The sequence below is a fragment of the Numida meleagris genome, chromosome 26 (assembly GCF_002078875.1).
Source record: "Numida meleagris isolate 19003 breed g44 Domestic line chromosome 26, NumMel1.0, whole genome shotgun sequence".
NCBI classification, from domain to species: Eukaryota; Metazoa; Chordata; class Aves; order Galliformes; family Numididae; genus Numida; species Numida meleagris.
This window is the reverse complement of record NC_034434.1, coordinates 1,292,950-1,306,267: the sequence shown is the minus strand read 5'-3', so window position 1 is coordinate 1,306,267 and position 13,318 is coordinate 1,292,950. Positions and strand designations below refer to the sequence as shown.

The following is a 13,318-nucleotide window of genomic DNA, read 5'->3' as shown; positions in this document are numbered from 1 at the left end:
CCCCCATCTCATTTCCTCCCCAGCCCTGGGCACCCAGCCAGGGTTGGCCCAAATGGGTGAAGGGCTCGGGCAAAGAGCTGGAAAACAACAGACAGGGTTAATTAAAGGCTCAATCAGCATCCTTGCCTTCTGTGCCCAATATGGGTAATGCCATGCAAATATGCTGCACCGTGGGAGCAGCCTTGGGTGGTAACGGGAGGGATGTCACATCTCAGTGCTTCCCCCCACCCCCTCCCTCTCCACCCTGGTGATTTTTTCTGCAGAGCAACACCTCTGACCCAGAAGAGCTGGTGGGATTCAAGCAGTGTCTGGCACTGCAGAGCCGCTTCCCTTGGTGCCCCTCAGCCACCTGGATGGGGCTCCAAGGATCAGAATCTGCTTGCACCCTTCTGAGCTCATCATCTTGCCATGGCTTTGGGGCACAGGCTGCCAAAACAGGAGTCACTGCTTCACACCCAGAGCTGATCCACGGCTAAGCAAGCCAACAATGGGTACAACACATGTGAGAGGCCCCTGAGATCTGGCATCTCTCTTGTTCATGCTGCTGGGCAGCAAAGATACCTCTCTAGCATATCAAATGCAACAAGCACCCCTGAGCACAACACTCACCCGAGCACATCTGGCCCTTGAAGCGGACGCAGGAGAAGTCATCGCACTCGCAGTACTTGCCCGTCACCTTGCCGTAGTCGCTGCTGTGGCACACACACTGCCCACAGATGCACTCACCACGCTGGCTGCAGAGGGGCTGCCCCGGCTGTGGGCTGCAGTTGTCCTGCTGCGAGGGGTTGTATTCCTCCTCCGAGCACTCACAGTGTGAGCCCAGGCGCCCGGGGTTGCAGCGGCACACCCCGCACTCCAGGCTGCCGTTGCCTTTGCTGCAGAAGGAGCTGTGGGCCTCGGCCTGGCTCTCACAGGAACAGTTGCAGTTGAAGTTCACCACCACTGTCAGGCTGTCCTTGAAGCCCACGGGTTTGATGGTGAAGGATTTCTGGCGCTCCTGCGGGCAGCCTCGCACCTTGGCCTCGATGCTGAAGCTCACCTGGGGGCAGAAAGGTGTGTCCAAGTTTTGGCACCCCTGTGCAGTGACGGGGTTCACATTGCAGCCCTCTCCATGCCCAAGCTCAGGCAGCCCAGAAATGGGACTGACCAGGTCTCTTATGGCTTCTCAAAGCTGTCCCAACATCGAGCAGGACACTTGTCCACTACTGTATCCAGGCAAAAAAATCAGTCCATAAGCCCATGCGTTGTGTCAGAAAGACCACAGATTCTGCAGCCAGTGGACTCATAGAAGCATATTTCCCCCCTTGCACCCACCCAGCTGGACCCTTGCTCTGCTAAGCAGAGATCATGACGTCCCCTGCAAGAACTTGCGTCCCCCAGGAGGTGGGAGGGAAGCAGACAGTGCAGGTGCAGGGCATCAGATGAGCTCTAAGCACCTCTATGTAGAGGAGGAGAAAAGCAGTTCATGGACATGAGCCTCACCGTGTCACCAATCTTGAGCCCCATGCAGGACTTGAGCCCGGCGATGACCTCGTTGTTGAGGCAGGTGGCATTGAAGGACAGGGACAACTCTTCAGGAAGGTCGCGCACCTCCAGCTCCACCTTGGAGCGGATTTTCTGGAGAAGCAGAGAGGAATGATGGAGAAGACAGCTGGGCAGAGGCTCACCCCCAGCAGCCTCCTCACCGCAGCGATGTTCCCATGCATGCAAGGAAGGAGCCAAGTGCTCAAAGACTTCCCAGAGCTAGGCCATGCCATTTCCCACTGGGAATGCTTTAGAGGATGGGAAGGGACAGAGATGATCTCCCATCCCCACAGTCCCCATGCGCATGGGTGGAGGCAAATGCTCACAGCTGGCCCAGGGAGGCTGCTCAGGGCTTGGGGAGATGCTAAGAGCATGTAATGCTTGTAGAGGTTATGTGGGGAAGGGGGGAGCTTCTTTGGGGTTGCCACGGTGCACAGCTCTCCTTTGAGCAGCTCAGGGCAAGGTCTGTGCCCTGTGAGGGTGACTGTTCTTTCAAGATGAGGAGGAAGCTCCTATGTCTTGCTGCCCATAGGACTGGGATGTGGTGGCATTGCACACTCACCCCGTACGCCTCCACAATGAGCTGCAGGACATTGCTGGAGTCTCTGGACAAGGTGCCCACAGTTGTACCTGGGATCAGCTCGCTGTAGTTCTGGAGAAACAGCATCAGAAACACGATCCACTCATGACAGGTGAACACAGTTGGGTCAACCCATTCCCATGCACACGTGAGCTTCCCAGGGTGCTTTGAGAATGGAGGACAACCAGGCTGTGCCCAACCACCTGCAGCCAGCTGCAAAGGGTGCTCCTCAGGACCCCAGCAGCCCCTCATGCAGGTTTCTGCACAGCAGCCATTACCTGGTAGAGACCAACAACCGTATCCGTCACAGCAAATATCAAATTGATGTTCTTCTGCGAGAGCTTCTCGGTCATCAGGCCCAGAGAGGGATAGTCCTGGGGAAAGGGAGAAACTGTACCCTGAGAACACGCATTCCCAACCACCCCATCAAGCTCTTCAAGATGGACCACCCTTCTCATCACCAACAGGAGATTTGGGCCCCCCAACCTCACACATGAGTTGGGATTTACCAGAGTGGTGGAGGCCGAGTAGAAGTTATCCTTGTCAATGTGGCACTGGGCATCATTGGGCTGCACGATGCCAGCCAGCCTGCCATCCAGAGCAATGTGTGTCTTGGCATCCGTGGTGAAGACAAGCAGGTGGGATGCGTCGTTCCTCCAGCCAATTTTCTCCTGCAGCGAAAGGCAGTTTCTAGGGGTATGGCAGAGCATGCCCTACCTCAGCACCTCACTGCTGCCCTCACTGCCACCTCAGGTCATAGCTTGGGAAGGTGAAAGATAGGCTTTGATTTGCTGGAGAGTTAATCATGGTGGATAACAATTGAGGGACACATCTCCATCTTCAGCAAAATCAAGGTGCAGGCAAAGAAGAAATCCTTCTGGGTGGTTAATGGAGGGCTGATGTGAGATCAACATGCCAGGCCTCAGAGCACCTGTTCTGCTCCTCTCACCTCCCAGGACCCCATAAAGGCTCTGCTCTTTCCTCTTCTTGGCTGAGGACCTAGAAATCCCCCTTAATGTTGAATGTCCATCCTGTCTAGATCTCGCTCAGCTGCTTATGGCCCTGCCCTAGTGCAGTGGGTGCTCTGTACCGTGCCCCAGGCCCAGCCTGATGACCCTCTCCAGCCCCAGCCAGGCCTCCTTAACCCTTACATCACACACTGTGGCCTGGATGATGGCATCGAATCCACCCTCGGGCGCATCCCTGTTCCGTGAGACACTCTGTTTCTTCACCTCCTCGTTGAAACGTCTCACCTCATCTGTGAGCGACAGGACGTGTTTGTATCCAAACATGGGCAAGCACTTCTCCCCGATCCTGTGGGAAGAGAGTTATCAAGGCACAAGTCTCACAGGTGCTTCCAGCACTCATCTCTGCCCTTCAGCCATTTCACATCCCGTGGTCCTCCTATGGATGTGCTGGAAGGATCCAACCAACCACCCTGAGAGCCTGAGGACACAGGTGGTGAAGGACCAGCTGTAAAAATCCATCATGTTATAGTGAAGCTGGGCTCAGGTCATCTCCTAGCCTCTGTCCTGCTGGGTGTTTTAGCAGAAATCTTCTTAGATCCTTAACAAGAATGGTGTCTGGCCCCAAAACCAAACACCGAACTCCCTGCTGAAATCCATTTTCATGGATTTGCAAACATAGCTCAGCACTACCCCATCAGCTTACGGCCCTTACAGACCTCCCTTAGCCTAGAACTTACTCATAGCAAGGGTTCCTGATGGCTTCTGGAGGGGAGATGTACATGTAGGGGGAAATGGGCTTGTCCACAAAGGCCCCAAAACCGATGCGAAGGTTGCTAGTGAGCTTGCGCATCTCTGTGGCCAGCTTGGTACCCAGGTTCTGGATGTTCCTCAGATCGTCCTTCATGGAGTTGGACAGGTCCATCAGGTAGTAGATGTCCACAGGGTAGTCTTCCACTTGGCGCACTTGGACACGGAATATTTGGGAGTCATCTGTAATGGGACAGGGCAGAGAAATAAGAGATTGTCCCCCAGGAAAAGGGAAAGAAAGGGAGATCACAGAATTGTAGGGGTTGGAAGGGACCTCTGGAGATCAAATCTCATCACAAGACTGGAGAGAAAGTCAGGCTAGATGTTGGGCAGGAGTCCAAGGAGATGGCCTAAAGCTTCTGGGAGAATATCACAGCTGGGCACACAAAGGAGTGAATAAATTAGGGCAGGGTGCTTGTACACGAGGCACGCTGTGCATCTCTTGGAGAAGGCAACGTGCCCCACAGCTCCTGTTCTCCAGGTCTCCTATTACTAGGGCCTGAGAAGATCCTCCTGCTCAGAGCTGAGTCCCCTTGTTGTCCTGTGATAAGTGTGGCCAACGCTTGATGGATTGAGTGATTGAAACACCCTACACGTGGGCAGCCAGACTTATGGGGACAACCAGGGGGACTCTGTGGCTGCTTCAAGACCCTCTGAGCTCCTGAGCCCCCCAAGAATCTCCTGGGTCCTCCTCCATTCCTGTTCTTTCCTGCTCCCCTGGGCTCCTTCCAGTCCCCGCTGCCAAGGTTTTTGATGAAACGTTCCCCATTGAAACCAAAACCTCTTTACACAGAGCCTCCTGGGGAACAGGCCAGTTTCAATGACTTCCACACTTCAAAAAATAAAAACAGAAACCCTGAAACACTTAGGGTTGACCTTTTCTTTCTGCTTTTTAGAAGAGACAAAGCTCCTTTCTTCTTGTTCTTTGAAAGCACTTCTTCGAAATGTAAGCTGGGGCACAGCTGCAGCCGTCTCAAACCACCTCACATGTCAAGAAAAAAGCTTTAATCAATTTTAATTATTGTTTTCATGTTTCCTTCTCCATCTACACATCTGAGGTTTTGATCTTCAGGATGGAGAAGATGTTTTCAAAATCAAGGAGAGCCCAAAGAACTCCAGCCCCAACCTGTCCATACCTCCATGCAGGAGGTATTCTTTCTCATTGAGCTAAAACCACGAGGACTGAGCTTGTGGGATGTGCCCTAGTTATAACCTTCAGCATTTGGTCTCCATTCTTGAGCTGAAGACAGTGCAGCACACTAAGGAGAAACAATCCACATTGGGTGGGGAGGAAGAAACATCAGAGCTACTCACTTCAAAACTCCCTTTGGCCAATGCTAGGGACAAGCTACCAGCCACTGACAGCTGGCCCTGGGGCTTGAATGAGCACAGAGATCCAAAATTTGCTCCTGCTAGGACATCCATGAGTGGATGGACAGCAAGGGTCGGGCTGGGTTATACATGTTGAAGAGCATGGCCACAGCAAAGGCACCATTTGTCTCCACTTCCCTCAAACACCAGGTGGGTGACACCAAATCAGGGGAAGTAAAACATGAACATTTCAAAGCCCCTTTATATAGGCCTTATGTGAAAGCTAAGCGTCAGCTTTATGGCACCAAGAAAGCAGTAGCTAAGGATTAAATGGCTTCATAAAACAGTCCCATGAGATGTTGAAGCCTCATCCCATCCTACCCTCTGGGGTCCTGCAGGATTGAGATGAGAGAATGGATGGCACCCATCAGCATGCAGACTACCCAACTGAGGACATTGCTGGGGGGGTTTGGTGCTGCCCCAGCCTGGCATTGTCCTCAGTGTGCCAGAGGCAACCTCAGGTGGAAGGCCACGGTGATGGCTCACCCATCATTTGACCTCTCTGGGTTATTCCCACCGCATCTTACAGGCTCTTACCCGGCCGCAGGTTCAGCTGGATTCTCTGGGGGCTCATCTGGGTGGTGGTGGAGCCTCCTGAGCCCTTGTCACTGAGCGGCCGCTCCTCCAGGATGGTGACACTGCTTCTGGGGAACTCGATGAAGTCCTGCCCGCAGCCATTCTGCAGGAGGTTGGTGAGCAGGTCGCAGCGTGGGGACGACTGTGCCACCACCTGTGGGACAGGATGCAGTCAGGAGCGATGGACAACTCCTCCGAGCCAAAACCTCTGCTGAGATCTTGGAGCTGGAGCCTCACGTTTGGATTTTGGGAAAGCTAAGAGGGAAACCTCTCTAATGAAGTGGCTGTGTGCACAAAGAGCACGAAGCAGAACAAAAGCACGGGCAACTGGGCATAGTTTGCGATTTTTTTTTAATATGATTTTCTTTTCTAAACTTTGGAAAAGAGGAGCCAACTTCTCTCCAGCGTTCAATGCCATCTTTGAAATACTGCAGTGAGCGAAGCCAGCCCTGCTGCAGGAGAGCCCAGCGCTCCTGTCCAAGAGCCACTCAGCTTATCAGCAGCTCCCCAGCTTCCTGCTGCAGCCCAGCATGGGGAAAGGAGATCCAAATAAGGAGAGAAGGAGCAAAAAGGCGACTGGGCTGCAGGAGAGGCGATCAGGGGTCTGTCAGAGGCAGGAAACGGAGAGTGTGAAGTCACAGCGGGGCTCCAGCCCCCCCCCCCCCCCCAAATTTCCTTGAAAGCTTCCTGCCCTTATCGTGGGGTATGCAGAGCAGTCCTGTCATTCCCGGAGGGGGTGATATGTCCCATCGAGACAAATACGGGAAGAATTCCACTCCTGTAATCTGCTGCTGCCCTCCCCTTGGTGGGGCTCCTTCAGTTCCCTCCCACAGCCCAGAGCTTTCTCCATTCAGAGTCCTGGGAGAGGAGAAGCAGATCTGCACCCCCAGCACCACCCCAGCTCCTGCCCAGGGTATCGGCTTCCAGGTGGGCTGAACCCAGGAACTACTTTGTGTACTTTATGCAAACAAGGGGAAAAAGTGCAAATAGCATCAGGAGGCCCTCTCCGGCAGCAGTGGCCTTTGTCTGTCTTTTTCTCCTCCCTCAGCCCAAGCGATAGCCAGAAAATACATCAGCAGGCGTGTTCCTCCCTGGTGGCCTCCCACTCCTGCCCATGCAGTACGCTGCGGCACACAGGACACATTGTCCATCCACATGAGCTCTTTGCACCCCCCCCCCCACCCCTCCAGCTCACCCCATGGGCTCCCACTGTAGAGCACAGAGCCCTCGAGGCCATTGAACCTCCGGAGCCATATCTTCCCATGGCCACCAAGAGCTTTCCCAGGTGCTCTGGGCTCAGGAAAGAACCCATCAGTAATTACACACATTCCTGTCCTGGGCAGGGAAAGCACTAGAGAGATGAGGGTGAGAGGTAGGATGGGCAGAAAGGTTTTTAACTATGACACCGGACTCTTCAGTGATACCCTGAGATGCTGATGGGCTCTAAAAAAGCACACAGCTCCTACCAGGATCAGAAGCATCATTCCTACTAAGAGACACTCATGGAGAAGCTCTTTCACTCCAGAATCACATCCTTCTCCTTTCCCTAAACGTTGTTGACTTGGCACTTGCAGGAACTTCAGCTGGAGTGACTCAGAGGCAGCCCAGCCCCACCAGCACAGCCCTGATGCCCCCAGCAGGCTCTCCCCATGAAGGAGATGCCTTCATGGGTCCCACCTCCATCACAAGCCGCCCTGCAGCCCTTGGCAGACACTCCCCCATTCACATCCCTTCTGGGCAGCTTGCCCAGTGACTTCCAGAGGTCCCTTCCAACCTCACCCACTATGTCATTCAGTGACCAGGGTTTCAGTCCCACACCTACACAAGCTCTCTCTGGGGCTGAGTATCTGATGGGTTCACCCCTGATCTCCACCTCTCAGCCCTGTAAGTGAGTACAGGGCCAGGCAGGGTGCTGCCAGAGCCAGCCCCATCCCACATCATCACCACTGCAGCATGTCACACATCCCCAGGGCAGCTCCGTTTTCATCTCATAGGCAACCACATACAGTGAGAAATTCTCTGCAGGAGTGCTGGTGGGATGACCCAAGGCACAGACATCTCTGCGGATTAAGCTAAAAGCTTCCAGAGCTTCTCCAAGCCAAGCCCTGGCCCAGCACTGCCTCCCCCTGCTCTCTGAGGGGACTGGAGCAGATGACATTTTGGGTGGGTGAGACCCTGGAAAATCTGCCACAATACTCTCTAAAGTGATTTCAGAGCTCTAAGGCTCAGCTGGCTTTTCCCAAAAGGGAAAGTGAGGGGGTGAGCACATCTATTTGCTGGTAAGGGTGGTCAAGGTTCCCGAAAAACTAAAGAAAACTCGGCTGGCCTCTACTTCAGTGCTCAGTGCTCACAATAAACCACTTCAAAACCCCCCTCTTGTTCAAAGCCAGGATGGAGCCAGAGTAACTGTTAACCCTAGGTGGGAAAGGAAGGAGCACAAGAAAGGGCACTCTCCCTTTAAAAAGGGAGGGGATGCGGGATCAGAGACCTCCCCTACCCCGGGGATATTCAACAAACCCTCAGAAAAAAGCCCTCGTTTGCTAAATTAAGACAATGTGCTCCAGATGTTGGAGGCAGAGCTGCGCGCGGCTCGCACAGCCCGGCTCTCTGGGGCCAGCTGCTGGCAGCGGGATGCTCCTTCACCGCTTGTCACGCCTGTCCATGAGCACAACCCCAAACAGCGCCTGAAATATTGCCTTTTTTGGAAACCTTTCCTGATCGGGGAGAGGGAAAGCACAACAAAAACCTAAAACCATAGCAGCCCCATTGCTGCGTCAATACAGCAGCAGGCCAGGCTGGGGAGGAGCAGATAGAGGGTTGAGTCCTTATCACAGCACAAATTCAGCCACTCTTTGCAGGAGGGAAATGGGGCTCATCCGCACAAGCACCTCCATGCATCCTGCAATGGGAAGATGCTGGGAGATGCAATGGGATCTGCTTGGACCTACAGGTGGGCAGCAATCGGGCACCATCCCACAGCACAGAGGAGTATTCCTGGTCTTCTCCCCGTCCCCATTGGCACTCGTGGATGAGAATTCCACAATTACAGAAGCAGAAGACAAGACAAGCCTTTTCTTTGTGCTCTCTTGCAACACACAAGGAGAGCATTGTTATGACAGTGCCTCAGTGAACCCTGCAGCATTGATCTCCCCTTTATCTGCAGCTCACCAGATGCATCACTGCTGGGAACTTCCCCTCTTACATCCCTGATGGACCAACCCTAAGGGCAGCATTTTTGGAGAGTATAGTGGCACGTCTTCCCGCATCTCACCCACACTCAGACAGTGGATTTCAGAGCCACAGCTCAGCTCTCACATCCTCTTTAACTCCATAACCTAAAACAGGAACCTCACCCTCCCATCCCCCATTTTCCCACAATTAGAGGACATTTAAACCCAAACTTGAATTCTAATCAGTATTACTTTTCCTTCTCCTAAACTCCTCTCCCAGCCATTCCAGGAATCAGATCCCTTTTAGTCAGGGATTCACAAGGAGCTTTAAAGAAGCAAACCGAAAGGGAATCAGCTTTTCAAGCAGATAGCTTGAGACAGAGTAAGTCTGCAATGGAAGAAAGGAGCACATCCCAGAGCTCCCACCCAGACAAGGGGCAGATTTTGAGAGCAAAGGAAGAACCCAGATTGAACTCCACGGTGCACATCACTGCGGTCACGACCAGATGCCACCAAGGGGTGCGTTTAGATGCAATGGGAACAGATGGAGATAACTGTGCAACCATTATCTGCAACACCCCATCCCACAGCCCAAAGCCCATCCCATGTTCAGCCCCAGCACTCACCTCTGCGGAGCACCACGCGCAGAGCGGGCTGACGGCCAGGCACTGCTTGCAAGAGTTCACCCCTCGGGTGGTGCAGATGTTACTCCCTTGGAACACCAAAACAGAGAGCACTCAGTTCCTGCCGGCTGCCACTGCACAGCCCTGTGTGCTCAGCCAGCAGGCAAAGCCCCCCACCCCACCTGGATTCCTCCCCCCCTTTCCCAGCCCCAAATCTCATTACTGCCTCCCTACTCCTTTAATAGCCTCCTCCCCCAGCCCGGCATCAGCTGGGCTCCATCCTGCCCACTCTGCTGACATCTCCCACCTGCCAGCTGGGTGCCAGCTCCTTACAGTGCCCCTGAACCTGCAGCCCTAGGAGACATCATCACCGGTGCCTCTTTGTGGGCATTTTGGGGCTAGGGTGAGCACATTGTCCCACCTACCCCAGCCCAGGGAAAGAAGGGGAGGGAAGTGGCTTCAGTCCAAAACGGCACTGAGAGCTGCTTGTGATGCTGCTCTGGGTAAAACCAGCGTTCCACCCTTGGAATTGGCAGTGAGGATCTCAGGAGATGCACACCTCAGTTGGAGGTCAGTGTGTCCCATCAAGGGGCCCCAAAGCCACCAGCGCCCGCTGGGGCAGGAAGGGCAGAGGTGGGAACTGTATGGCTCTCTGATTCCAACAGCCGATGCGATGAGGGGATGGGGACATGCCCACAGTGTCGTCACCCTCAGCTCTTCCTCCCTCTTGTGGCACAGAGGTCCCCAGTACCCCTGGGGCAGCTGGGCCCTATGAGTGCTGTGTGCTCCCACTGCATCCCTGGGAACCCCCCAGTACCGGCGTGGAGCTGCTGTGGTCCCCCCACGCACCCCCATTTCCTGCTCAGGACCCTCCCTTTGCAGCTGCAATGTTTTCCACAGAAGTGGGAGGAAATAAATACGTTGTGAAACACAAAGAGGAAACAGCAGAACGGTGAGGTCTGGGCTTTGGGCAGAGTCATAGCTACAGCTACCGGTGCGTCCGTGCCCCCTGGCATGCAGCGCATTGTGCCGTGTGGATGCATGTTCCTACATGAACATGGTGGCACAGGCTGAGCTGGGCACAGGACCAGTGGTGGGACACTGATAATGCCACCCAGGCTTAGGCACATGGCCCTGCAGCATACTGTGCTTGCTCAGTTTTGGGGTTGTGTCCACAACCAGAGCTCTCACTGTACCCCAAAATCCCCAGCTGCAGCTTATTGCGATGAGAAAGCCTCGGTGGGAGCCTTGGGGCTGTGTGCCCCAAGTTGGGATCAGCTTCCGAACCGCAGGGTGCAGGGGAGCCCTGTGCCTTGCTAACATCCCAGAGCAGAGCTGTGTCCCCTTGGTTGGGGTGGAAGAGGGGTTCCCAGGACCCTCCCTCCATGCTGGGGACCCCATTTTCTGGCTGATATTGGCACACAGGACCACAAATCGGGTTGTCTGCCCCATTGCCCCATGACCAAGGCACGTGCCTGAGGATGTGGGACCTTTTCCCATCCTCCAGCACTGTATTGAGCCATTCTTGGTGTGCTCAACACACAGCTGGATGCAGCTCTGACCCACTGGGAGGAGCCCAAATCCCCTGGGCGCCAGCAGTGCTTAACTCAGGGCTGTTATCACCATGTGAACATGAGGGGGATTGTGGCCAGCCTCACCTCTTGCCTTGGGAAATGCCTCTATTTTGGCATCTCCAGTCTTGTTTGCATGGCTGGACACAGTGGGATGCGTCAAGGAGCAAGGGTGCTGCGGTGATGTGGGCACAAAACCAGGGCTGGAGGAGAGTAGGGGATGCTGAAGGCTGAGCACACCCTGCTCTCAGCCCTCTGAGTGCTCCGGGTGCTGCCTGGCTAAGAGCTGGTTAATGAGATTCCAGCACAGCCTAAACTAATAAACTCTATGCATCTTATTTATTTATTTTTTCCCCGTTCATTTTTAGGTCTTGTTTTTTTCTTCTTCCTTTTTTTTTTTTTTTCCCAGCCGTAAAAGCCAATCAACCAAAGCACAAAAGCTGCCTTTATTTGTTTTCATTAGTACGAAAACAGCTGGCCTCCTATAATCTGATCCTAATTACTCAGGCCTTCAAACAAAAAAAGAAATCCCGACATATGGAACACGGGGTGCTGACATGAGCAGCACGGGAAGCGCCGTCGGGGCCAAGGAGTGTTCAGACAGTGCGCTCCAAGTGATGCACTTGGAATGCCCCAGCCAACGTCTGTGGCTGAGCATCCCCCTTCCCTGCCTGGGAAAAATTACTCAGACCTCAGCCTACACTCCATGCGCTGCATGAGCCAGCTTTCCCCCCCTGCTCATATGCAGAAGTCTTGATAAGGACGCTTTAGAAAACTTGGTAAAGATACGAGCTGTTTTGACATCATCTCTAGGTTTTCTGCTTGACTAAGCAATAGGGAGCGTGGCTTTTTTTGGCTTCTCCTGCTCACTCCATCCGGGGCTATGTCATTTCTTGGAATATTTCCTTGTCTACCAGCATCCTCCTGCGGAGGGGATGCCCCAGCGTGGTTACTGGGCTGGGTAAATGCACAGCCCCAAAGTGCAGCCCTACAAACTCAGGCTCTCCCGGGGCTGAGCGCATCCCTACAGCTGGCTCAGCAGATCCCAGCCTCAAGCTGTTCCTGAGAATGCACCGAATCTAGCATTCTTTAACCAGGAAAACGTTGACCCAAATCCCCTCGGGTCGGGCCTCCAAAACAATGGGGCTGATTTATAGACCGGGAGCTGAACAACGCAGCTTTGTGGCTGTGGGATTTGCTTTCTGGAAGCTCTGAGCTCCGGAACGCACCTGGGGAGGACATTCCCTTCCCCGGGCTGCTCCTCCACAACGCATGAAAAGTTTTGAACAATGCAAACTGCGTTTGTTCTGATGCCAGAAACAGGAGCTTTGAAAGACAAGCACCGAAAGAACAGGGGAAAAATGGATGCGATACATTAGTGCTGACCACAGCGTACCCCCACCCTCAACATGAGATGGATACGGCAACTGCTGGCCCTGTGCACAGCCCTTACCAGCTGCTTGCAGAGCCCAGGTCCCACCCCAGTGCTCCCACTACAAACCAGCACCACAGCCAAGCGCTGCATAGGTAGAGGGGCTGAGCTCACTGTGCCCAGGGTGAGAACAGCGCGGTGAGCCCCGAAAATGGAGAAAATACAGAAATGGGGATCTGTGCTGAGGTTGCCCTCTGCCCGCTGCCCCTATGAGCGATTTTCCCGAGGGCGTGGGAAAGAAGAGAATCCCAGGACTTCAGGATGACAGCATGCAACCCAAGCACTGCACGCAGCGTTAAGGCAAACCCGACGTTCCGTCCCTACACCTACCCCAGCCTCCAGCAGCGCAGAGCAGCAGGATGCCGAAGGCGACGCGGAGCTCCTCCATCTCCTCCTCCGAGCCCCGGTTAGAGGGGTGTGGGACAGCCCCGCCGTGCGATTTGGAGGTGGCTTTGAGCCGTCCAAGGGATGAATCATGCGCTGGGCGTGTGTCACACACATACACACGGAGCGGGGCGGCCGGAGGAAGCTGCGCTGCTTCGTCACTTGAATCGGAGTCGGGCTGTGCCTCCCCCCGTCCTGCCCCCGGAGCTCCTCGTGCTTATTCCCTCTCTCGGCTCAGAAAAGGGCTTAACGAACCTGGGCACAAAGTGCAGGGCACCGGTGACCCGTTGTAACAGGCTCGTTCCCATAGGC

The 13,318-nt window shown here is 54.3% G+C and overlaps 1 protein-coding gene across 2 annotated transcripts in view; it reads right to left on the bottom strand.

Moving 5' to 3' along the window:
* Positions 1-13,318, bottom strand: part of ITGB3 (integrin subunit beta 3) — a 17,561-nt gene extending 4,243 nt beyond the window's left edge. Inside the window, exons 1-10 of one of the 2 annotated variants that reach the window (XM_021377940.1) lie at positions 12,953-13,317; positions 9,623-9,708; positions 5,788-5,980; positions 3,810-4,062; positions 3,256-3,418; positions 2,614-2,775; positions 2,383-2,478; positions 2,087-2,176; positions 1,483-1,617; positions 610-1,039 (exon numbers count right to left, since the gene is read on the bottom strand). In XM_021377940.1, coding sequence (XP_021233615.1) covers positions 610-1,039; positions 1,483-1,617; positions 2,087-2,176; positions 2,383-2,478; positions 2,614-2,775; positions 3,256-3,418; positions 3,810-4,062; positions 5,788-5,980; positions 9,623-9,708; positions 12,953-13,010 — 1,666 coding nt within the window. In that variant the 5' untranslated portion in view covers positions 13,011-13,317. Of the gene's footprint in view, positions 1-609; positions 1,040-1,482; positions 1,618-2,086; positions 2,177-2,382; positions 2,479-2,613; positions 2,776-3,255; positions 3,419-3,809; positions 4,063-5,787; positions 5,981-9,622; positions 9,709-12,952 lie in introns of both variants that reach the window. The other variant, XM_021377941.1, reaches the window with a different exon arrangement.